The sequence below is a fragment of the Blennius ocellaris genome, assembly GCF_963422515.1.
Source record: "Blennius ocellaris genome assembly, chromosome: 3".
In the NCBI taxonomy this organism is placed as follows: Eukaryota; Metazoa; Chordata; class Actinopteri; order Blenniiformes; family Blenniidae; genus Blennius; species Blennius ocellaris.
Window position 1 is genome coordinate 20,483,848 of NC_137652.1, and position 24,336 is coordinate 20,508,183.

Here is a 24,336-nt window from a genome sequence, read left to right on the forward strand (position 1 = left end):
GAACAATTTCTGAGACCTGGTTTGTCTTTGAACTTCCCTCAAGATTAATAATCTATCCATCAATGGGTCATTAGGCAGGTCACACATATTCACCTTGGTAGCCTCAAATGGTTAATTCTGTGATCATCCATCAACAAAACAATCATCTTTACCCGACTCAGTGTTCCGACCCCTCAACCCTGCATTTAGAAATTGAGGAAAGAAAACAAAGAAGCAGCAGTTTGTTTCAGTGACTTATAGTTTATTTCGTTATCAACGCAATGATGGGAGTGGCTTGCCACAGTAACAGTCACAGCACCGCAGAAAACACAACGAGGAGCGAGAGGAGCTTGTCGAGTCTCGGCACACAAAGAGGATCAATCTACTGACGCGGCCGTTAACGTAGCTGCGAGGAAACACTTTGGACAAGAGGCATGCGTGTTTACCTTTATGTGACCTTTCCAGACCGGCCGTGACAGAGACCATGATCATTTGAGGAACTCGTCCAGGACTTGTGCCGTTCAGTTGGACAGGTTCAGGCTAAAACATTCAGATTACAGTGTCGCTCCGCTATTTGTGGATTCTACAAGCTGAATAGGTGATTGTTGGAGTCATTGCTCTAAAGATCTGGAGGAAAGCGGGAGTGCAGTGTTACGTGAAGTGAGTCGGACCACAAACGGTTTACATTGCAGTTTGTTCTACACGTTTTTATCACCAGAAGAGACGTTTTTCCACCACTTTCCATGAAATACAGTTTGCCTGTAGCAGCAAAAGATAGCATCTGTTGAAACAAGGATAAAACAGTTCAAACTATATTTAAGAACCATTATATTATCAGTCAAGCTAATTTTGCAGTTTTTGTTAGTTTCAGCTATTTTTCACATTTTAGCCATTAAAGCTAATTTTACACTTTAAAGGCCTTAAGGCTTTCTGGGTTTTGTTTTGCCACTTTAATTATTCTGCATGTCTTTGCTAACTTGGCTATGTTAGCAGCTTATGCTAATTTGGCTGCTGTAGTTTATCCAACATTGAATTTTATAAGAGAGTTGGAAACTTAACATTTATCTCCTGCAGTGAAAGGCACCGGTCAGATACGATGCACGTTTTACTACTTAAAATGCATTTTAAAATTTTTTTGTGAAAGCTGCAGGGAATATATTGTGAATATATTAACGACCTTGCTGGTGGAGATTGTGTTTAATCCACCAGTCAGATGGGATCAAAAATGATTTGGACAAAAATTGAAAAAAAAGAAGGCAGTATTTGATGGGAAACCATAGGATAAAAGATGCTAACTTTGTAGCTTTTAAACACTTTACAACATCGTGGAGTCTGTGAAGACCGACTGTGTGCGTTCAAGGGTCTCTTAAAAGACATTGCACTTCCCAGAAACTTTCATAATTTCATCCGAGAACTCAAAGGACTTCATCGTCCCTCCGGTCGAATCACAGGAATCCCTGCCGTGGTTCCAGCAGAGGGACAATGAAAGACAAGGGGGTTGGGGGAGACGAGCCTTTACTGGACTTTGGTGACGGTCTCGTGGATGGATTGTGCCACATAGTCGATGTTTTTGGAGGTGAGGCCGCACATGTTGATGCGTCCGCTGGCCATCAGGTACACGTGGCGCTCCTTGATCATGTACTCCACCTGTTTGGCTGCAGAAGCAAATGTTGGGATTAGCACGGGAGAAATGCCAACCGATCACTCGGGGCCCCGTTTACACAGCGTTTCAAGCGACGATGCAGAGTTTTTAGTTTTTTTTTTAAAGTTTCACTTCGACGTGGTAACAACAGAAACACAGGAAGTGATGTTGCATTCCTGTTTGGGTGCATGCGCGAGTGGCTTCATTATAATAATAATAAGAAAAAAAAACTGTTTTCCACTTACGGTTCAGGCCGGTGAAGCTGAACATGCCGATCTGCTGGGTGATGTGGTCCCAGGTCCCGGGAGTTCCCAGAGCCTGCAGTTTGCTCTTCAGCTGATCCCTCATCAACAGGACGCGGTCCGCCATGGTCTTCACGTTGCCCTTCCTGGAGAAGAACCACACGGGAGCATCAGCCAGCAACCGCACAAAGACCTCGGGTTGTCGCTCACGTGACGTTTCGTACCATTCAGCGAAGAGCTCGGGGCAGTTGAGGGTCTTGCTGACAACGCGCGCCCCCTGAGACGGGGGGTTGGACCAGGTCGTCCTCACGATCTTCTCCATCTGGGACAGGATGCGGGTCAGGTTCTCATTGTCCCGGGCAACCACCGTCAGGTTCCCCACCCTCTCGTCTGAAGACAGAGAGACGGCTTAGGGGCGAAACGAACTCTGGAGAGAGGGGAAAGAACCGAAACGCGACGACTCACTGTACAAGCCAAAGTTTTTGGAGAAGGACTGAGCCACGAAGAGCTCGAAGCCCTCAGACACGAAGTACCGGATGGCCCAGGCGTCTTTATCCAGACTGCCGGAGGCGAAACCCTGGTAGGCCGAGTCGAAGAACACAAACAGATTCCTCCTCTAGAAACGTGCGAAGAAAGAGAGAAAATGTGGTTGGAAAAAAAAAACCAAAACAACTTGGTAAGATCGTAACATTTTTTTGTGTTTTTTAGCCAATTATGTGTGTTTTATATGAAGAACGACTTATATATCAGTTGAGCCAACTCGATGTCACTGTGTGACCACAGAAAGCTGTTAACAGTACCACAGATAAACCATTATTACTGTATTTTGGCTTAAAGTCTGAGTGAAACATTGATTATATTTTTAAAAGGATTGCTCAGTTTTACCTTCATGACCTCTGCGATCTTCTTCCACTCCTCCTGGGTGGGGTCGGTGCCAGTGGGATTGTGTGCGCAGGCGTGAAGGACGAAGATGGAGTGTTCCGGAGCTTTCTGGGGAGAGAGAGCAAGTCACACAAGCTCATGAGTTTGTACTCTCTAAGTGTCCCAGTCCTTTGGTCTAATCTGTACCCGACGCCAGTTGCAGTCATAACTTCAGCTCTTTTAACTCAACACTTCACAATATTTTCCTCCACTGGAGCCTCGGGTGGCGACTAAGAAAGTTGTAAAAATGTTTTACATTCAAGGGGACAACGCTTAGATAACAGTGGCAGGAGAAAAGTTTTAGAAAAAATTTAAATGTTCAGTTTCTAGGAATCACTAATTCAGTGTTTTTTTTAAGTCAAGACTTAATACAAGTTTGGGGTTTTCATTTGAAAGTCATTCTGTCGAAGGGATGAACAGTGATTGTATTTTTCCAGTCAGCACAGCCCACTGCATGAAATCTGAGCATTTATTGTAAAAATAAATGCTTATCTCATTGCGCTTGAGAATAATTTGCTCATTTGGTGAGTCCTTGTTCACCTCCAGGTCGTCCATGAGCCCGGCGAGGTCCAGGCCCCTCTTCGCGGCATCCCAGTAGTGGTACGGCCGGATGTCTTTGAAGCCGGCATCAGCGAACACGCCGTTGTGGTTCTCTGGAAGGAAACCAAACGAGAGGCCATAAAACCTCAGATCCAAGCTGAGGCTGTGAAGCTTCTCAGGAGACGCTTACTGACCCCAGGTGGGCGCCGAGACGTAGACGGGCGTGGACGTGTTGTTGACGCCATTGTACCACCGCCGCAGGAAATCAGCACCGATCCTTAGGGCCCCGGTCCCGCCCAGAGCCTGGACTCCTCCCACCTGGTGGAGGGACCCAGAACATTTACTCCACATATAAAAAGACCATTGGGAGTTTTTTTTATTATTATTAATTTATTAATTTAACACTTTCTTTGGTGGCCTCACCCTGTTGTCCTTGATGGCAGCGCTGTCGTCTCCCAGGGCAACCTTGGACGAAGCCGAGCGAAACTCGGGCAGGCCGAGGATGGGGAGGTACTCGTGGTTCAGGCTGCTGTCCTCCACAATCAGACGCTCCACCTTCTTCACAACCGGCAGCACCCAGGGTAGGCAGTCGTCGGTACGGTAAGCTGGGGGGACACGACACCACACGCATCCTTACCGACCGTGCGCAGACCAGAAACATACGACAGAGGCCTTGTTTACGCACCAAACACTTCAGGTGAATGCACTGTTTTTGTGTTTTCATTTCAGAAACGTTTTGTCCTCAGTTTCCGTAGAAATGCTGAAAACTATGTAGTTTTTGTGTTGGGCCACTGGTGTGTGCCGTTTGTTTTTGTATTGAAACCACATACACGTGCACACAGAGAACAATACACTATAAATATTAACAATGAGAGTACAGACGACCAAGTTGGATTGTTATCACGGTTACTCTCACATACAAACCGACCAAGTCCCAGGAGAATATGGACTGGGAGTCATGACACTCTGGAGGAAACACTGTTATTGTCCAGTTACTGAGCATGTGCACAACTATTTACTACGGCCGTGGCGCATATGCAGGGAACACCGTTTCCACCACCTATTCTACATGGAGACGAAGTCTGAGCGTTTTCAAAAAGGTCCATCTCGGGAGCCATTTGTCGTTGCGTTCTCAGTGACTCGGAGTACCACTGTCATATAAAAGAATGCCCAAAACTAGGGCTGCAATACCCACCGCGCTGCAACGATACTCTCACTACTTGACTTTCACTTTACACTGAAATGGACCCAATATGATTTAAAAGTTGTTCGCCCGGCTGAGCCTCTGCACCAGCGGCATGCGGTTTAGGAAGCGGAAAAGAAGCCGACAGAAAGGCATGGCGATGACACTGCTTCTGTAGCACTAATGATGAATAGACACCTCAGCGTGTTCAGCATCGGGGTCCAAGCTGAATCCAGGTTGAACAGAGCTGAGATATTCCAGCACAAGCTCGGAGAGCTGTTTGAAGCAGATGGGTATCGTTCTGAGCTGAATCACATCTGGTCCAAACTGATTAAATCCAGGGTTTACTTCCTTCCACGGCTTTTGATAAGATTTGAGCGACATGAATCAGCACACGTTTTGTTCTACATATTATTATGGATTCATGCAGACAGCTGACATTTCTCACGAACTAACATTTCAGATAATCTTATGTAACGTCACACACCCTGTTAAGGTCAGCTGCAGAGCAGAGACATATCTGACTCCTGAAGAACTCCTGCTCCCTCATGCTATGCAGAAGCGTGTCGTATATCAGGCCGTCTCTGTGACCGGGAAGGTCAAACAAGCCCTCGCTGTAGTTTGGAATGAGAGGAAGATAAAGTCATTCTGAAGAGCTCAGAGGATTCTGCTGTGAAATGTGGAGCAGGTGGTGGCCACGCCGAGTGCACTGATGATCGTAGAGACAGTTTACATGAACAAACACCAAACCCTGGCGCCTGGCTAGAATATAAAGTTGTTGGCGGCTCCACACCGCCGCCAACAGCCGGCTTCGTGCTCACATGTTTTGGTAACAACTTGAAAAAGCTTAGCGACAATCAGGGCTCTTGAACCACGAGACCCTATGCACCTGAATAACCCCTGCAGAGGGCGGGCAACAACACTCTAACAAATGAAGAAAAAAAAGAAAAAAAAAGGCAAGCTAAACAAATCACACTGCAATTTAATCCCAGTTGTGAAACTTACTGTGACAAAACATGAGAAACATCTCCAGGTTATTTAGTGGAAAGAACTGGCTCTGAATCGTACAGAGACACCAGAAATCACATGGGACCATTGAAAGGTTATCAAAATGAGATTTTCAAAGAATACCAAAGGAAGACTTTAGAAACTGCCTGCTTTTGTATGTTGCTAATAGTTTGGATGAAGTAGATTTTGGCTTCACTCTACTGTTTTGACAAATCAGAGATTGATAGTCAGTCCAACAAAATGGTTAGGAATCATTAGCAAAACCCCCATCTTTTACAGATTGTATTATGAGAGAATATAAGTTGGTTCACTCTGACGGTTGGTTCATTCTAGATTTCTGCAATAAACATCTGTATTTTGAAACATTTGGCCAATCCGATTCAGGTTATTATTTCATGTCAGAAAATTCTCAAAACAAAATGAGTGAAAACCATCGAACTCACTACAAGATCTTCTTGTGTCCAGAAAGGTAATCCACAATAGATGACAAGGTTTTAAAGTTTTAAAGGTCCAAAAGAACAAAAAATAATTTCTGAAATAAGCATTAGAAACATTATTTGGATAAATACTTGATTTATTAATCAACTACTTTTAAATGATTAAAATAAATAATTCACAACTTTTCCACACGACACACACAATAATAAATGTCCAATTGTTTCCATCATTTTGGACGACGAAAGCCAAAACACCTCTGATTGTTCAGTTGAAGTCTAATGCTTAAAGATATTTACAAGAAACCAGTGAGTTACAACAACAGGTTCGATATGGTAGCGAAAACCAACATATTTTTACAACACAAAAGCTGGTGCTCCTTTTAACAGCTGCAGAGCTGATTTACGTCATCTGATCGAGACTAACTAAAAATAAGTTTTAGTGACTTGAGATTGTAATAGGGACAAAGCACTGTATAATCTCAGGGATTTTGAGTGGTCTCTTAGAAATGATCCTCTGATCAGATATACATCATGTTCAACTGAATACTGGAATTAAGACAGTTATTGCTTCAGCTGGATGATTGCAGTACAAGAAAAGCAACTCACATTTACCACTTTCAGGATCACTCGTCCCCTCACGTTTAGACGAATGCAGATTATCACGGTGCTAATCAAATCTCATAGCAACGACACAACACATTTCAGGAATGTTAGTAGTACAACAGTGCTCAGTGATTTAAGAAGTATGGCCATGACCAGGTTGTAAAGGGTCAGGAGTCCAAATGAAGGATGCACATTTTCAGGAGGTAAACAAAACTTTTATCAACATGAATTCCACACCCAAATCAGGCTTTAAAATGTGCCCATATGATGCTCTTAAACAGGCTGGAGATTTCTCTATTAGAGACCAGAGCACAATGATGCGTTCAAGGACACAAATGATAGTGGAACAAGTAAATATTGCCTATAAATACTATGCCACGTTAAACTGAGGTCTCTTTAACCGAGACGGGGGTGGTCGTATAAGAAAGCAGTGACGAGACGAAGTCCTGAAGTGTTTCTAAACGGTAGAAGACGTGCAGAATGCTCATATTTGCTAATTTTCCATATATAGAGGAGCTGGACGGTGCCACAGCTGTTAGCTTCGGTGTTAGCTTGTACTCGAAGGTCACGGCAGTGAGCTGCTCGCGTGAGGCAGCGTGACGGCTCCATAACCGCTCAAACTCACAGAGCTCGGAGGCCAACGAGGGGCAAAAAAACCCCGCGAGGGCCAGAGTTTGTGCCTCGCTGAAGGAAGGGTAGCTAGCGTTAGCATTGGGATGAGCCCACGGCGAATCACTCTTACCTCCGACTCCCAGGTTCACCTTCTGAGGGTGGCTGTCCTCTCTAAAGTCAGCCGTCAGCTTGAAGACGGCCACCGGCGGGGCCTGGGGGACGTCGCTGAAGATGGACATGGTTCAGGAGCGGTGCAGGAGGAGCTGACGGGACGTGGAGGTTCCAGCGGCTGACAGAGAGAGAGACGGACCCGGGTTCACCTTCACTGCTGTTTCAGGACACACGCTACACAAGCGGCGGGGTGACAGCCAATAGGAAGGCACGTCGAATGACGCAGCCCCAAAAGCAGCCAATCAGTGAGCGAGAGTTCGAATTCGGTTCACGGAAGTCGAAGAACAGACGACGGTGCAACAGCCAATGGGAAGGCACGTCTACGGACGCAGCTCTGAAACCAGCCAATTAGAATAAAGCATCAAAAACTACATGATACGATTTATTTACCTTATTCCGGAAGTTTGCGGGGCGGCGGTTTAGCTCCGCGCTACTTGATTTGCGATACCAGTCTGTTTAATTGTTTCCAATTTAAAGCTAATTTAAAGCTATCAGAGATGGCCGGCGTTAATTGCGCAGTGCGTGGTTGTCATAATAGCTGGAGAAAAAGGAACCTAACTCTGTCGCAGCATTGTTTTGAACATCAGAAGAAGAGATCTGAGTGTTGTGGTCCTTTGTTTACCTTGCACCGCCCCCCTACCAAGGACGAGGATCGGCGAGCTTGGCTGAAGGCACTGAATTTAAAGAATCCGCCGAAGTTTCCTTTTGTCTGCTCTTTTCACTTTGTGGATGGTAAACCTACACCTGAACATCCTTACCCAGAGAAATGGTTGGGCTACGTCGCTCCTCTGAAGAAACCTCGTCGGGTGCTTGTAAGACAATCAAGTAAGTTGATATCGACTTTAAACAAGCCGTTTGACGAGGCCTGATCTCGAACCAAAAACGATAACTTCATTCTTTGATTTGTTAAAATTATGTTAAGTAACTATGTGATGTGTTTTATGTAACATTTTGTTAAACTATGAAAACCAGAGGTGGGCAGTACACTGTTAGCTAGCTACATTCACACTAGCTAGCTATAGTTAACTTGAGTAACATTTTCATAAAGTAAACTTGTACGTTTATGAGTCATTTTCTGACACCCTAAAGTAATATACTTGTAATGCATTTGAATAATATTTTTTAACTGTCAACGTTTTTGTTAATAAGCTTTATTTTGACAATATAAAACCACTTCTGTGTCTTGCACTGCTTCCAAAATGATTGATGTTCTTGCTTTGGTGGTGGTATCACAGTGAGTAACCTCTACTATTGTTTTGTAATAACGTTACTCTTAAGTATACATTTTTATACTCTACCCTACCCACCTCTGGTAAAAAAAAAAAAAAAAAAAAAAAACGACTCTGGTCAGTGTGCTTTGTCAATAGAAATTATAATTTGCCCCTGAATGTTGTATAATTTCTTAAAAACTAATTGAATTTGTCTGTGTCTTCAGCTGCATCTGCCACCTGTGCTGTGGAAGACGATACCCATGAAGAAGAAACACCTTCACTTCCTCCTGACCACAACTATACAGATACTGGGCCAATATTAGACCAGCCACTTAAATGTGATCAGGCAACACAGTGTTCAGGTCACCCCGAACTGTATAGACAACTCCTACGCTCTGATCACTTAAGCCTGCTGTACACTGGTTTGCCCTTGGAAGGTTTTGGTTTTTTGGCTGATCAGCTGACAAAAGATTACAAAAATTCCTTTCAGATGGATGCTCGTGATCAGATCTTTATGTCACTGATGAAGCTCCGCCTAAATTTGCTGCAGGATGACCTTGCTGAAAGATTTCATGTGTCACAGTCACAAGTAAGCAAGATTACATCGCTGTGGTACGACATCATGGAGGAGAAGCTGAGGAGTTACATCCCTTGGCTGCCCAGGGAGACAATTCAAGCAACAGCAGATAGTGGCTTTTTGGAGTACCTGCGCCCAGGAGATGAGGTCATGGCGGACAGAGGATTTGTAGTTTCAGATCTCCTTTGTGAGCAAAAAGTGAAGCTGATCATGCCAGCATTCACCAAAAAAGGGACGCAACTGTCTGAAGAGGACACAAGCAACACCAGACGCATTGCCAATGTGGACCGGGTCATCCGCCGTCTGAAAAACTTCAGAGTCATTTCACAGACTGTACCCATTAACCTGGCTCCCAAATTTGACAAAATCTTGAGAATTTGCGCCGCTTTATGCAACTTACGTGGGGAGATCATTCATGAAGAAGACTAATTGGTAATAATTGTAAATATTTGTAAATACTTTATTACAATGATATGTTACCATTAATGTTTCAACAGGACTTTCTCTATTAACATATTTTAAATCATTATTGCCATTTACAATGAAAGGTCATAATGTACATGAACAAATTATATTAAAAAATATATATATATATATTTCCAAGTGGTGTTGCCAATGTAGGCTTTGTTTATTTGTACATTAAAAGAATAACAATAACAAGATATTCCTCCTGAGCTCCTCAGTGCGTGTGTGGTCTCTTCCCATGTCGTTCTCTCCATGTTTCTGTGACAGACAGTGAAAGACAAGTAATTAGCAGAGTCAGAAAAACAAAGTTTTCCAAATGAAAATACAATATAAGAGACTATTGGTGCAACAGAAAGTATAATAAGAGATAAAGTAGCTGTACTTTGGTTTTTACATTCATGCTTTACTGTTCTCAGTTTTAGAATAGACTAGACTACATTATCATCATCAAATGTATGGGCCTAAGGTGATGGTAGTGAGCATGAACCAATGCTGTACGAAAAGGACCACTTTTGCTTGTTCCCTTTCACTGAACAAGCATTCAACCCCCAAACACAAACTGCATTTCAAGTGCATTTTCTCTGGTGTTTGTGGAGATTTCCCCCTGGATTTCCCCGGTTTCCTCCCACAGTCCAAAAACATGCATGAGAGGTTAATAATCAAATACTGGTGCATTAGTCGTTAGTGGAAGCGAAGTGTGAATTCAGATGATCAAAAAAGTAATTTCTTTCGTCCAGATGCAGTGAAAAAGGTTAATCAAAGTATAACCATTGATAGATTATAATGGAACTAATGTTGCTCTGTCTTTGGTGTATTGTGAAATTCATTAAAATTGGAAACATGCAGCCGGGATGCTCACGCCATCTGGGCACACCATGTTTACATGCTCCACTGGAGGTCCTTCTGCTGTTTATAAACTTTACATAAGCACGCAGAGATAAGCAGTATATGAGAGTGAGATGTGATCAGACTGGTATCAAACCATCCGAATGGAGTGTTTACAACCCTCAGCCAGCAGGGGTCAGTGTGACCTCACATGTTCAGAGTCACTATGACTTCAGTTTTTCCCCTCCTTTATTTTCGGTCCTTTCTGCACTCAAACAATTTAGCATTTACTTTTACTGTCACAGTTCTGAAAATATGTTTATATATTAAATAAAACACAAAAAAAACCTACAAGTTTTGACGAAAATATATTATTTTCCTTCTTGTCAACACTTTCCTTTTTGGTTTATATTTTTTTCAGTTACATTGCATTTTTCGCCTTAATTTGCAGTGATTGGGAAATAATTGTGATTGTTAAGCTCCTTTGTTTGAATAAAAAAAATTCAAATTTAAAGCTACACATGCAGGCAATGACGTTCTTGGATCACGGGTCAGAGGATTTTCAACTGCACTGGTCCAACCTGATAGGAACCATTAACTCCTGAGACATCACAAATATCTAAAGCCAATTATGAAAAATGGATGAGTGAAAAAAAATGACCGTACAATTATATTATATGCATTTAATTATGCATATATTTTCACAAAACCAAACAATTGCCACAGAAAGTTATTACAATCTCAACATGAAGCTAATCCCAATGATGTCATATCGACATAATCCTTTTCTATGTCCAAAATACTGTCTGTGTGATAAATATAATTAGTAACCAAATGGTCAAACCAAGTTAAAACTCCAATTATTTATATCTATTACAGCAAAGATTGCACAAAGGCTGACTTTACTCCAACCAAATGAGGAGCAGGATTCAAAAAGTGAGTCTATTTGAGTGAGGATTCCTGACAACTGCAGCATGAATTCAACCCTCAGATTGAGATTTCTTTTAAAAAGTACAGATATTATCAGCATAAAGACGTGAAGAAACTATGTACATCAGCATCAAGCATGGAACATTTCCTCATGTAAATAACTGGAAGAACTATTAAAAAGATTATATCAGTTTAAACTAACTGTCTGGTGACAATATAGAGGGGAATATTCCTTTTTATGCTCACTGAGCTACATTTTAAATGAAACCGAAACTCTTTACAGAGTCAGATGAGGTTTAATCCACAAATATCAATTATAACACTTCAGTTCAAACCACACATAATAGTGAAAAATCAACCCAGCCGATGCAAACGTGAAAGGTTAACATACAGAAACGCACGTCCTGGAAGTTAAATCTTTATGGCACCCTATCGTATTCACTTATTCCACTAAGTCACTTTATTTGACATATATTTTATTTCGTATCCACCGTATAATTGACATAGTTGAAAATATTTTACATTGAATATTAATTTGTAGTTCATCTATATTTAAAAATGAGTACTGTGATTGTTGTTAGTATTGATTGTTTGGATGAATTCATTCATGTATCCAGTCAATCAGACTGGAGCTGGACTGGTCTTTCTTCCTGCATTTCTGTCTCTCCTCACTAGATGTCACCTCTAAGGAGGGTGACCACCTCGTGTTTTTGTGTCACTCTCTCTTCATCCATTAACAAACTTGTAAAACTCTGATCCCCCCCCCCTGTCGTTCCATCACTGACAGAAAAATGAGGCCTCCTCCTCTTCTCCACTTCTTCATTCTTCCTCTTCCTCTCCAGAAACACTCGGCTGAACCATCAACAGTGTCCGCTTTCAAAGGGCCGAAGTTCTTAATGCCTCAGCACGAAGCCGATTGACTCCATTTGTCCACATGATGGACGTTTTACCGCCTCAGCCCCTGCTCTGCTGAAGCAGGCCTTCAGGACTGTTCAGTAGGTGAGAAATGAAAGAGATGTTTTACTGCGGTAAAAAACAAAGAAAGAAAGAAAACTGTTGAAGAGTAACAAACTCGTTTATAAACGGAGTGTGCTCGGTTTCCAGTGTTATTAATGAGGCCCCATTTTCATGACAACGTTTTCAAGTGAACAGGGAAAAACCTTCATTGTGTTTCGTGCGTTCGATGATGTGACAACGGTGCTGAAAATGAAACTCTTTAAAATGTCTCCCAAAATGGAACTTTTCATAAATGCTCCAACTTCATCGCCATGTCAACATTTTGTTCTGAACTGCTCGATTACCCGCCGTGTCTGAATCTTCACGAGAGGAGGCCTGCTGCTCGCTTGTTCCCACTGGTCGTAAAGATCAGACTGCTTCCGACAAGACAGAGCACATTCTTCATTCAAAGATCATCCGCCCCTGAGACGTGACACACAGCCTCTCCAAGAGAGGGAGAGGGGGGGTCTCAACCATTACACTGTATTTACAGTCATGTGTGGCGGAAGAACGATTACATGTACATCCACCGTGAGTGGATGAAAAGTTTTGTCGTGAAATGCAGAATTAATGGATTGAAGAAATGAAGGAATAAGTTTATCCGATTTGCTGCAGGTGGAAAAACAGAAGCTCCAGTTGAATGTTCTCCGTCAACACTTGTCATCCTGCAGTGAGGCCGTCTGAACTGCAGCGTGACAAGGGCACCCAGGGGGCAAAGTACCTGCATGGTGACTGTTGCACGCACGCACACACACATGCACGCACACACAGACACACACACACAAACGCCATTTCTCTATGAAATCTTATTCCAGCTTCCCGTGTTTTCATTCCTTCATATATGTGAACCATCTGTGTGTGTGTGTGTGTGTGTGTGTGTGTGTGTGTGTGTGTGTGTGTGTGTGTGTGTGTGTGTGTGTGTGTGTGTGTGTGTGTGTGTGTGTGCGTGTGATGACTATACCTCCTCTCTGAGCTCCTGTGGGGGCTGGTTGATTCGGGGAGTCAGTGGATGTTGGGGGTTCAGGGGGGATTCATTGTAAGGTCAGCAATTATCAGATTTTCCAAACCCCCCACCACACACACACACACACACACACACACACACACACACACACACACACACACACACACACACACACACACACACACACACACACCTTCAGCAGCCCCAGGCCAGTGGAGGCGAGGCCGGTAGAGAGAGAGAGCCGTCAGTGGGACAAGTTGACAGGCCGACCCCCCGGGGGAGACGATAACCAGCACTCCTCTGACAGCTGCTTAGTGTTAGATTCTGTCTGCTCATGCTCTGAAACACACACACACGCACGCTCTCTCACAGAAGAATGCATTTACACATTGATATATATATATATATATATATATACATCGGTTAATGAATGCGCTGTACATCAGAAAATGTACACAGAGGCAGAAAGTAAAGACAGACACACACAAATAAGCACATGTCTGTGGACATTTTGTAAGAGATGTGTCATCTCAGCTAAAATAATTACAGCAAACGTTTTGATAGAGGAAACAGCTCAGACACTTTTGCTGATATTTACGGTATTTTATTGCTTATACTCTGATTTATAAACATCGAAACCAATAATGTGCCATAATCTGAGCTACTCCAGCTGATCCTAAAGCAAACACAAAGGTTTCCTTCCTCCTGTGGAATTTGTTGATACTGCATGGTGCTTCAGACAACAGTTTTCCTGCGCACCACCACACAAGCTGGTGATGAGTAATTCTTTGGGAAAGAGGAGCTAAAGGAGGATGAACACTTGGTTTACCCGCCATATAACACAAACAAGGGCAAAACAAGCCCGGAGGTTGAATGAATGTGAACCATCCAAAGTAATTCAGAGGTTGCTATTAACAGTTTTGTTTGCCCAAGTTAAATTAAAGTGTAATTAAATCATCTAAATTAAACAACTTGGTTTCCACACAAAAGGGAATTGATGAAGTGAAACAAACTTAAAATAAAATGTAAAAGAATAACAAAAAAATATATATACAATATAAAAATAATAATAGAAATATATATATATAAACTACTCTGAGCTAAAATAGAATTAATCAAAGCTTTTTACATTCAAACAAGGTGAGCGCACATGAACTAAGTAATAAAGGTTAAGGGGAAGTTAAGCAAAAATAAACTTTGCAAAGCTCTGTGGAACTAAGTGAAGTGAGAATTAGTGTTTCAAAAGATCACAACACTTAATACATTTCATCTCATAAATTGAGAACTGGAAAACAAATAAAATTGGGGAATGTGATTCAACCTAAACTCAGATAAAGAATACAGAGATTAAAAAGTCTAAGTAAAGGCTAAGTAAAGCTAAGCTATCTATTCTCAGATCTACATTGTGTCCAACAGAGACAGAAAATATAGATTCTGATTGATAAAAAAAAAACCAAAAAACCAAATAAAAGAACTCTACATTAAAAGGTCCTGATGGAAGTGATAAGATGATTTCAGTTAAAGCATCCGTGCGTGCGTGTGTGCGTGCATGTGTGCGTGTGTGCGTGGTTCACTATTGACAGTTAATGGGGTGTGGTTTGTCAGCAAGCTATAGGTCTCATTTCCTCCTCTGTCAAACTGGTGCGCACAACAACTTGTCAACGCAGTAATTTACACTGCAAAGCCGGGATCAAGACCTTACAAAAAGTGTAGGTTGGTGTAGGTTGACGTGTGTGTGTGTGTGTGTGTGTGTACACTGTATGTCTCAGTACGTGCACACTCTCCCTCTCCTCTGTGTTGAGTCTGGGCGATCTATGACAGGAAGTGATCCGTGTCGTTGCATACACATCAACAAACAGGATCTGGTACCGTGAGGTGGAGGAGGAGGAGGAGGAGGAGGAGGAGGAGGAGGAGGAAGAGGAGGAAGAGGAGGAGGAGGAGGAGGAGAAGGGGGTTGATGGAGGTGGTGGATGGGGGCCAGGGGTCAAAATGGGCGGGGACTGTTGAGTGACGGCTGTTACCAGCAGTGTGTCTGCTGTTTGTTTGACCAGAGGCCTGTCCTGTCATCGGGCCTCAGCACGGCAGCTCTGAGGAGGAGATGTAAAGAAGAGACAGCACAGAGACAAGGTGGTGGGTGGATTGGGGGGGGGGGGGTGATGAGGCTCAAGGTGAAAAACTCCCAGTTTGAAAGTCCTGACAGGAAGTGACCGGCTGCTCTGGGTACTTTGAGGGATTTCTTTACGAGGGATGGAGACCTGGTCACTCCTGGAGTTAAGCCACCTGTTGTTGGTCGATGTTTCTGCTGGACACATGCAGATCGATACCAACATATCAATACTTCTGACATCTGTCTGTTGTTGGATTGTCTCTCATCTTAAAATATTTACATAGTAGTAATGTAATATTTATATTGTAATAATTACATTGTAGTTCATATATTTCAATATGTATATATTCATCAATGACAAAATTAATTTAGTTTTTTAAAGCTTATCTGCTGGTGGGTTTAATCACTTCTTCTAAATGTAATTAGTGATTTTAAATGTGATTGTTTAAATGTTCCACACATATTGGTGATGAGAACTGAAGTATTTTCAGGTGAATGCTGAACATTAACACGGCCATAGTCGGGTATATAGAATGTCTTTTTACACATAAAGTTCTTTCTTTAGACTTTTGTACAGCTATCCATAAAATATTAGCAACATTTTCACATCAGTTTCAGGACTGTATTGGTATCAGAATTGTATCATTGTTGGTATTGGCATGGGTATTGTATCAATATCATTTCAGTATTGTCTTAATCTTGTATCGGTATGGGATTGTTATTATATCAGCATTGTATCGATGTTGTATTAGTATCATATCAGCATTTTATCAAAATCCTACTATTATTAGTATTTTCATTGGTATTGAATTGTATTGGTATCTGTCAGCAGTATTAGATTGGTAGTTAATCATGTTGTGTCAGTATCGTATTGGCATTGCATCGGTATTACACTGGTTTTGCGTCAGGATCGTATTAGTATATCAGTATCGGTAATTCAGTATCGGTAATTCCAGCTTGGTTTACCAGAAAGGAGATAGGAGCAACTGGAATTTATTAGTTTTTGTCTTTAATACTTTTGATTTAAAAGGTATGTGTAAAATACAACAAATAAAAAACATCCAAAGCGCCATTTCTAAGGAAGATTTGTTTTAATCGTTGACAGTAAAACCTTATCATGTGTCCCACCTGATCAAATACTCGGTATTCACGATCCTGCAGTATAGATTCAGCGTAGTATCTCTGATCTGTCTCATACTCTGCGTCCACCCTCAGTTGACTGACGGCCTCATTGTTTGTTGCCTACAGGCTGCCGTTGAAGGTTAACAGGCTGGGACATGGTCTGAGAACAGTATCGTCCTATTTTTGGCTGCTCAGGGCCACTGTAGAGGAACTTGACAAGGTCTTGCCCAGCAGCTGATGGGAACGGAACTGAATGTATATGAGGGATCATCTCAGGCTTTTCTTCACGCGGTGGCAATGTTCAGAGCAGAAGTCAAGGCTTTTCACAGTGAAAATGACTGAAAATCATACATCTGAGTCTATTTGAGTACAAATTTACCGTCATAAAACATTTGGATGTGTGCTATGTTTAAAGATTTCTTTTTAGATAAATCTTCCCTGCTTACATGTGGTACAACTCCACAATTTATAAATAATAACAAAAAGGTTTCCAAAATCAAAAGTATTACATTTTGGTCGAAAAGGTTTTGAAAACACAATAACAGGCAAAATACAGTCAAGAAAAGAAATGAGATCGATATTTTGAGTATCACCCAAAAATGCCTATAAATACACAATTAAAACAACAGTGTGAAAATCCAATGTGTATTTATTGCAGTGTTTTGTGTGTTAAAATGAGATGCAGTGATTATTATAATTGTCTAAAAAAACAAACAAACCCAAAACTCCCAAATCTATTCCTAACAGAAGTGAATGCACTGGAGGAAAAGTGGGTCCTTATCCAAAATGGCGGCCACACAGGCTGCCTATATTAATTCCAATACAGCAGCAGTCAATGAAACATCAATATTATTTGAAATACAGGTTAAAACATTGAGTAAGATTTGATTATTTCATAGGGTGTCAAGATCTCCTTCCTCAGTGAATGCACTTGAAAAGAAGTGGGTCCTCGTCCAATATGGTGGCCATATTGCCAGTGGTGGCGCCAAATATAGTTTTTTGCTGGTGCCATGGGGGAGCTCCATCTTTCAGTAATGGTGCTGGGGAGTATAGGAATCTCTCGTTTATTTTCTACTGTAACAGCGACAACATGTGCGAACCACACTGCACACATAAAAGTTGCGCACATACAGTAAAGCTCCGCTATTGAAAACAATAATATGTGACACAATACGCATGATTTTTAGCCAGAGTGATAAAGATGAAAGGTTTAACAAGCCTGCCACTTAAACACACCACTGAATGAAAACTTTAACACAAGAATGTCACTGATGGAGCCTCAACAGCAGCAGGAAGCAAAGCACACAGCAAGTTTTCACTTCGGCCTCACACGCAGACACCATCTCCTGTGGCCAGAAGCTCCACTGACTGAAAAATATTTGGTTCAATGGATCTTAATGACATTATTAAACACTGCATAGAGTCAAAATTCGGATCTCAAACACCAAATAGGCGATAATCATCACTCATCACAAGATGTCATAATAAAACGATAAAGCGGTTGTTGTGGTTTAGTGCGAAGGCCTCAATTTTGTAATTTTTAATTTCTTTTTTGCAGAAAGCACTCCATGTTTCATTATTATTAGTAAGTTAAGCAGTCACCAGGAAAAATGTGTTCTCAATAACAGGAAGTTGTAAGTTGAAAGGTTAATGCATGCACTGCAGCGATTGGCTGAATCAGATTACACTGCTTTTTAGTTAAAAAAAAAATCTCTCTCTATCTATCTATCTATCTATCTATCTATCTATCTATCTATCTATCTATCTATCTATCTATCTATCTATCTATCTATCTATCTATCTATCTATCTATCTATCTATCTATCTATCTATATATATATATATATATATACATATATATAAATAAATACATGTTTTATTGGTGTATTCATTAATTAAGCAGGCAACCAATTAAAATCTTCACTTATATAAAAAAAAAAATCTTAATAAAGCACTTTAAAACAAATCACATTTCTTAGGGGTGCTCTGGCTATCCTAAGGGGAGCTGTAGTACACCAAATCCTCCCCCCTGGCGCTGCCTATGCATATTGCATACATCAATAGGCAGCAGCAGACTACTTATTTATGCCTATGGCCATTCTCAATACTCGTTTAGAAAAAAGACCTTGAAGCTTGCTGTGCTGCATTCACTGAGCGTCTGACTCCATCCTACAAACAAGAGTGTGTGTGTGCCACTGTATTTGTGTGTGTATGTTTACTTGAGTAACCATGTTAGCACAGCCCAAAACTCCCCCATTTTTTACATGCAGTTCAGTGTCCCTAAACATTGTGAGGAAAAAGACCATTCCTGATTGAAACGGCACGGCGCTTGGCTCTGGAAGCTTCTTTATTTACAGCGTTGGCGTGTGATGGAGGAGCCCAGCGTTCTCTCTCAATAACAGCTTGTCATTTTGACGGCGACGCCACAGGAGGAGAGAGCAACAGCCCGATTTCATCCCTCCCAAACACTGTTTACTTCCTGGAAGGTCACAAGGCTGCATGGGAGCACAGGGACACACACTCAGGGACACGACTGCGCGCAAACACCCAATCGCAGCATTTCCTACATGCATCTTTGCATGGAAAGCTCATTTTTCTCATTGAATAATTAAGATTTAAAGCCTGTAATGTCAGAAATGAATCAATGAAAACAGCCTGGAAGAGGAAATGTAAGTAATCCATCATGGTTTGATGTCTGGGCTCATTATTCTATGTACTTCAGCCCGCAGCAGCAAGGATACATGGGACTTTTAAAGTGCCAGTGCAGCACAATAAATCAGAAACAACATGGGGTCTATAGATAGGTTTGTGTAAACGTACGGTCATTAGAACACACACACACACACACACACACACACACACACACACACACACACACACACACACACACACACACACACACAAAACATGACAACTTCCCCTCATATGAGTAATTGCCACTTCACAATAGCTCCAATAATAGTTTCCCATCTCTGTGCTGGTGAGAGCAGCGACCCCTCCCTGACCTTTCAGTTGTGGTCATGAGGGGCGCGGTCCAACACTCCTGCTTTCATTCACAGCAGACATGCAGATCTGAGAAGGTTCTAAACTGGAATCGGACCTGTGTGGAATTCACTAGATGTTGGTAGTTTACCTGATTGATTGCTGCTTTTTCTCCACTGTTACCAAGAACGACAAGAGCATCTTCCCCCTCTAACCGCTGTAACTTTGGTTGAACGTAGGCCTCATTGACACGACAACATTTCAAATGCAAATGAATCGTTTCTGTGTTTTCTTTCCAGAAAAGTTTTGTGTTTCCATGGCAATGTTTTGAAAAAAAGATGTTTACACAGGAAATGGCAGAAATGCTAAGAACCACGTAGAAAACAATACACAATAAACATTAATAATGGGAGTACACGGACATTCTATTGGACAAATGACCAAGTTGGATTGTTATCATGGTGTGAGGTGGGATGGAGCAAAGGAGAAGTGCTCACTAACACAGATTCAGGCAGATTTGTGAACACTATTTGAGAGAAATAGGTCTTTTGTGTATATCAAAAATGTTTTAGTTCTTTGGGTTCAGCTCATGAAAAATGGGAGCAAAAACAAAAGTGTTGCGTTTATATTTTTGTTCAGTATATTAACCACAGCCATATTGTACATGTGTTGTAGCAGTGTTTCAGAAAAATTGGATTTTCCCCATTTCCATAGAGACAGAGTTGGAGGATTTTCAAAAAGTTGTGTTTTTCCCCGTTTCCACGGAGACAGAGTCTGAGTTCTCGATTAAAAACATTGTGTAAATGGAGCCTGAATGGTTGCTATCAGCTAGGCTAACAGCAACATGACAATAATATAAAACAATACTCACAATATCGGGAAAATTCTAATTGTGATAATAGCTGCTAATAGTAACTGCAACCAAGTACTGAAAAACTGAATAATTTACTACAAAGCTAGATTTTAATTCCGACAATCAACTACAGTCAAACTTTTTTTTTTTTAGAAACAGATTGTGTCACGGGTCTCCTGCCTTTCTAAACCCGTAAATAAAGTTTACCCTCTCTATTTCCTTACACGCTCTCCACCAGAGTGGATTTCCCATTTAAATCTCCACTGACTGAGCCAGTAAATCTGGGATTAAAGTTAAAAGTAACCCTGAATCATACCTCGATGGAATAATTAGTATCTGGAATCCAAACTCGAGATGGGAAACTGTTTTCACGACAAACAGCCCAAAGTGAAACCACAAGGGAAGTCACCCCGTCGCCACTTTAAGTTTATCGCACAATCTCTTCATTATTATCTTCATACTTCACTTCAGTGTGCTTTGCTCTCAGATTGTGTTGCGTCGCACTCGTGATCAGTTATCTTGCGTTTGTGTGCACACAGGTGGCATGCTTCCTGACTTGAAGTGGATAATGTGCACCCCCCCCCCCCCCACCCCACCCCACCCCGAGGCAATAATAATGCCAATCCTTGTGGCACACCTCAGCTCAGGAGATGAGGGCAGTGGTTTTCAAAGTGCGAGGCAGAGCACTGAGGAGGAGCAGCTAAAGGAAGAATGAATGTAAACGTCAACGTGTAAATGCAAGCTTCGCGTATGCAGAGAGTGGAGGGCAATGATTTTTGTGATTGCGGACTGAAGGCCACGCTCACCACGGCTGTAAGAAATAGTTCTTCTGCACATGCACAAATAAAACACGTAAGAATGATGTCTGTCTCCGGAGTGTCATTACTCCCAGTCCATATTCTCCTGGGACTTGGTAGTTTTATATTTAAGATATATATATATATATTCGTCTCTCTCTGTGTTTCTTTTTTTTTCTTTTTTTTGTACAGGTTTGGAAATACATAAATAAAAATAAATAGATAAATAAGTTACCCGGAATAGCAATTTGACTTGGTCGTCTGTCCAGACAAATATCTGTGTACTCATCATGGTTAATGTGTATAACGTATTGCTCTCTGCAAGACGTATGTGCATTTTCATCACAAAAACAAACAACAGCACCCACTGTTGTGTAAACAGATATTGTTTTCGAAATGATACCACAGCAGATGCAAAACTTTTTGAAATGAAAATCCAAAAAGCAATGTGTTTTCTTAAAACATTGTCATGTAAACAGGGTCTCAGTCAAGATGATCAACATTTATGAAACTATGTCAAGAGTAACAACTTAACATATTTTCCAGACTATAAGCTGCATCAGTCAACAAATAAAGAAGTAAAAACATGTAAAAATCCAACTGGTGTTTCAAATACATTTATCTCCCATATCTGAAACTGCACCATTCTTTGTTTTCTTCACCACAGCAACAGGTTTTTGTCTCCTGTCCGTTCACGAGTTTCTTACCCACTCTAATTTGTTTCTCTGATGTCATGTTTTGTGCACCACATTTGATCACATTTACTTTAAATTCTGCTGTGTAGATTTATCTTGCTCTGCCAGTTTAATCTGGTAATTATGGCAAAAAAAATGTGTGCTACTGTAGCACCTTTCTGTTGTCATACAGTGACATCAAGTGGTCACAGATGGCATTATTATTATTATTATTATTATTATTATTATTATTATTATTATTATTATTATTATTATTATTATTATTATTATTATTATTATTATCATTATGTTTCATTTATTTAAAATGTATCACTGGAATTATGGTGAGTGGGTGAAAAGGAGGTTAAACAGTTTTGCTGCAGTTTCACTATCACTTGAATCCCAAACATAAATAAAGCGGTACCTAAATTAATTCCAATATTTTGCAGGTAGATGTTTGTCAATGTCATTTTAACAGTGCGATGGACAAACCTAGAAATTGAATATAATTACTGTCAAGATGTTTTGCTTGCCAACGACTTGCGAGTTGTCGCCGTGACGACTGGAGATGTATTTTACTTCTCTTACACTAAATTAACTGGCACAACATGCAGCATGTGAAACTCCCCAAGGGAAGAAGAAATTAAATTCCTTCCTTGATGTGAAGAGGCCAGCTGCCACTGACATGACTACAGCACACCTGCCGGCTGCGCCTGAGAGCGCGAGGCTGGTCCTGAGGGACGCGTGTGGTTTCCCCACATCCTGCGACAGCTGAGCTCTCGGGTACGGAAACCAGCAGAACACGATCCTATGTAGCTCTCAGACGAACATGCTGGGGGAGAGTCGGGCTCGGAAGAAAGCCGGAGCTGCAGGGAGTCTGAATGATGAGTTTGTGTTCAGTGTACGTAGGCTGATGTTCTCTCAGTTTCTCCGTGTGGGCATCCAAGGTCAGAAGCCTGCAGGAAGCCAGAGGTTCAGGGTCTCGCTTGAAGGACTCGGCAGTAAAACGGATGCTGGTTGCTTCAGGCAGCTGAAAGACAATCCTTCTTCTTACACTTTAGCAGGAAAGGTTGAAGCCTTGACTATACCACTTATGGGTGGATGTTTTATTGTTGCTCAAAAGTGCAGGAAAGTTGCTGTTTCAGCAAAGAGTCTCCATGCTAAACAACCCCCCCCCCCCCCCCCCAAACATAGTGTTTGCTACATCAACAGAATTTTAACATATAACTTATATGAAATAAATTCACGTTTTATGATGAGATGTTTCTGGATTCATTTATGTCAACACCTAATGAATAAAGTAAAACATAATTGATCTCACAAATTGAAGTGATCCAGTAAAATTCAGTCAAATCCTACCAGGGTAACTAAGTTAAAATAACCTTTCTGAAATACCAATCATGTTGACACAACATCTTGACATTTAGGTCCTGCTACAAAATAGTTTCTTGCTAAACAACTCAATTTAATTTGGTGAAAAGTCTTTCCATACTTTTATCATGTTCAGCCAGAAACTTTTTGCCGAAGGTGGATGTTTTCGGGGCGTCCAATTACATTACATGTGATTAAAAACTGGACTACGAGGCAAACAGTTTGATTAGTTTGATTATTGATAAGCTTTCTATGTGGCGATTGCATGTTCTGATAGGGACGCTCCCGATATGACAGTTTCCTCTAACAATCATAGGGCATTTAATGTGTGGGCCTTATATTGTCCTGAAGCCTAATTTATACTTTATACGCAGACAATCAGCAAAGACTCTGTGTTATTGCTATACGTGCGCCTCCAACCCCCTCTAACTATGTGGGAGATTTTTTTTAGAATCTGTGTAATTGACATAACAGGACTTCTTCAATCTGGCCATACATTGATAGAAGCACTGATGTGTAACGTCCTTTTATTTAACTACCCATGAAACACCTGACAAGAGACACATCTGTTGGCATGTTTATTAACCAAATAACACATTACAATAGGGAACAGTATCCCAGCGTCAACAAGATTTTACTACTCCTTCCATAGATCCAGTAACAAATACATCTCAGTTAGGGTTTTTGTTTTAGGTATACAAATCATGAAACGTGTGATTTTGGACAGGCATATGCCATTCCTACAGTTTTTTTTTAATCATCAATCTTTATAATACATGTTTGTTTCTTTGTTTTGTTTTTTCCCCACATATTATATTTGTCTTGTATAAAGAATGTTGATGGATGTATGTGTTTTAGTGAGTGATCCATGTATTTATGCTGCATTTTCCCACAGTTTATTCACTCCATTTTCAAGTTACATGCACTTTTCTCTGTGTTTAGCACAACAACTTAATGATATGAAATATGACTTTCATGAATATGATGTACAATTATCGGTTCAAAAGAAATACGCTTTGACCATATGTGAACACTTTGTCAATGAAGGGTTAATAATGGAAGCTTTGCTAGCTTTGCTATATTATTGTGGTGTTGCTATGCTATTGTGTAACCTGGTGATTCAT

General features: G+C 41.1%; 1 protein-coding gene across 1 annotated transcript; it reads right to left on the bottom strand.

The window, feature by feature from the left end:
- Window positions 1-220: 220 nt before the first annotated feature.
- LOC308145882 (aspartate aminotransferase, cytoplasmic-like) lies at window positions 221-7,520 on the bottom strand. Its single transcript, XM_080517473.1, has 9 exons — window positions 7,298-7,520; window positions 3,748-3,929; window positions 3,519-3,642; window positions 3,325-3,437; window positions 2,749-2,853; window positions 2,329-2,479; window positions 2,088-2,253; window positions 1,867-2,009; window positions 221-1,634 (listed from the first exon to the last, which is right to left on the bottom strand). Exons 1-9 carry the CDS (start codon window positions 7,404-7,406, stop codon window positions 1,495-1,497), a joined length of 1,233 nt encoding a protein of 410 aa, XP_080373599.1. The 5' UTR covers window positions 7,407-7,520; the 3' UTR covers window positions 221-1,494.
- Window positions 7,521-24,336: the final 16,816 nt, after the last annotated feature.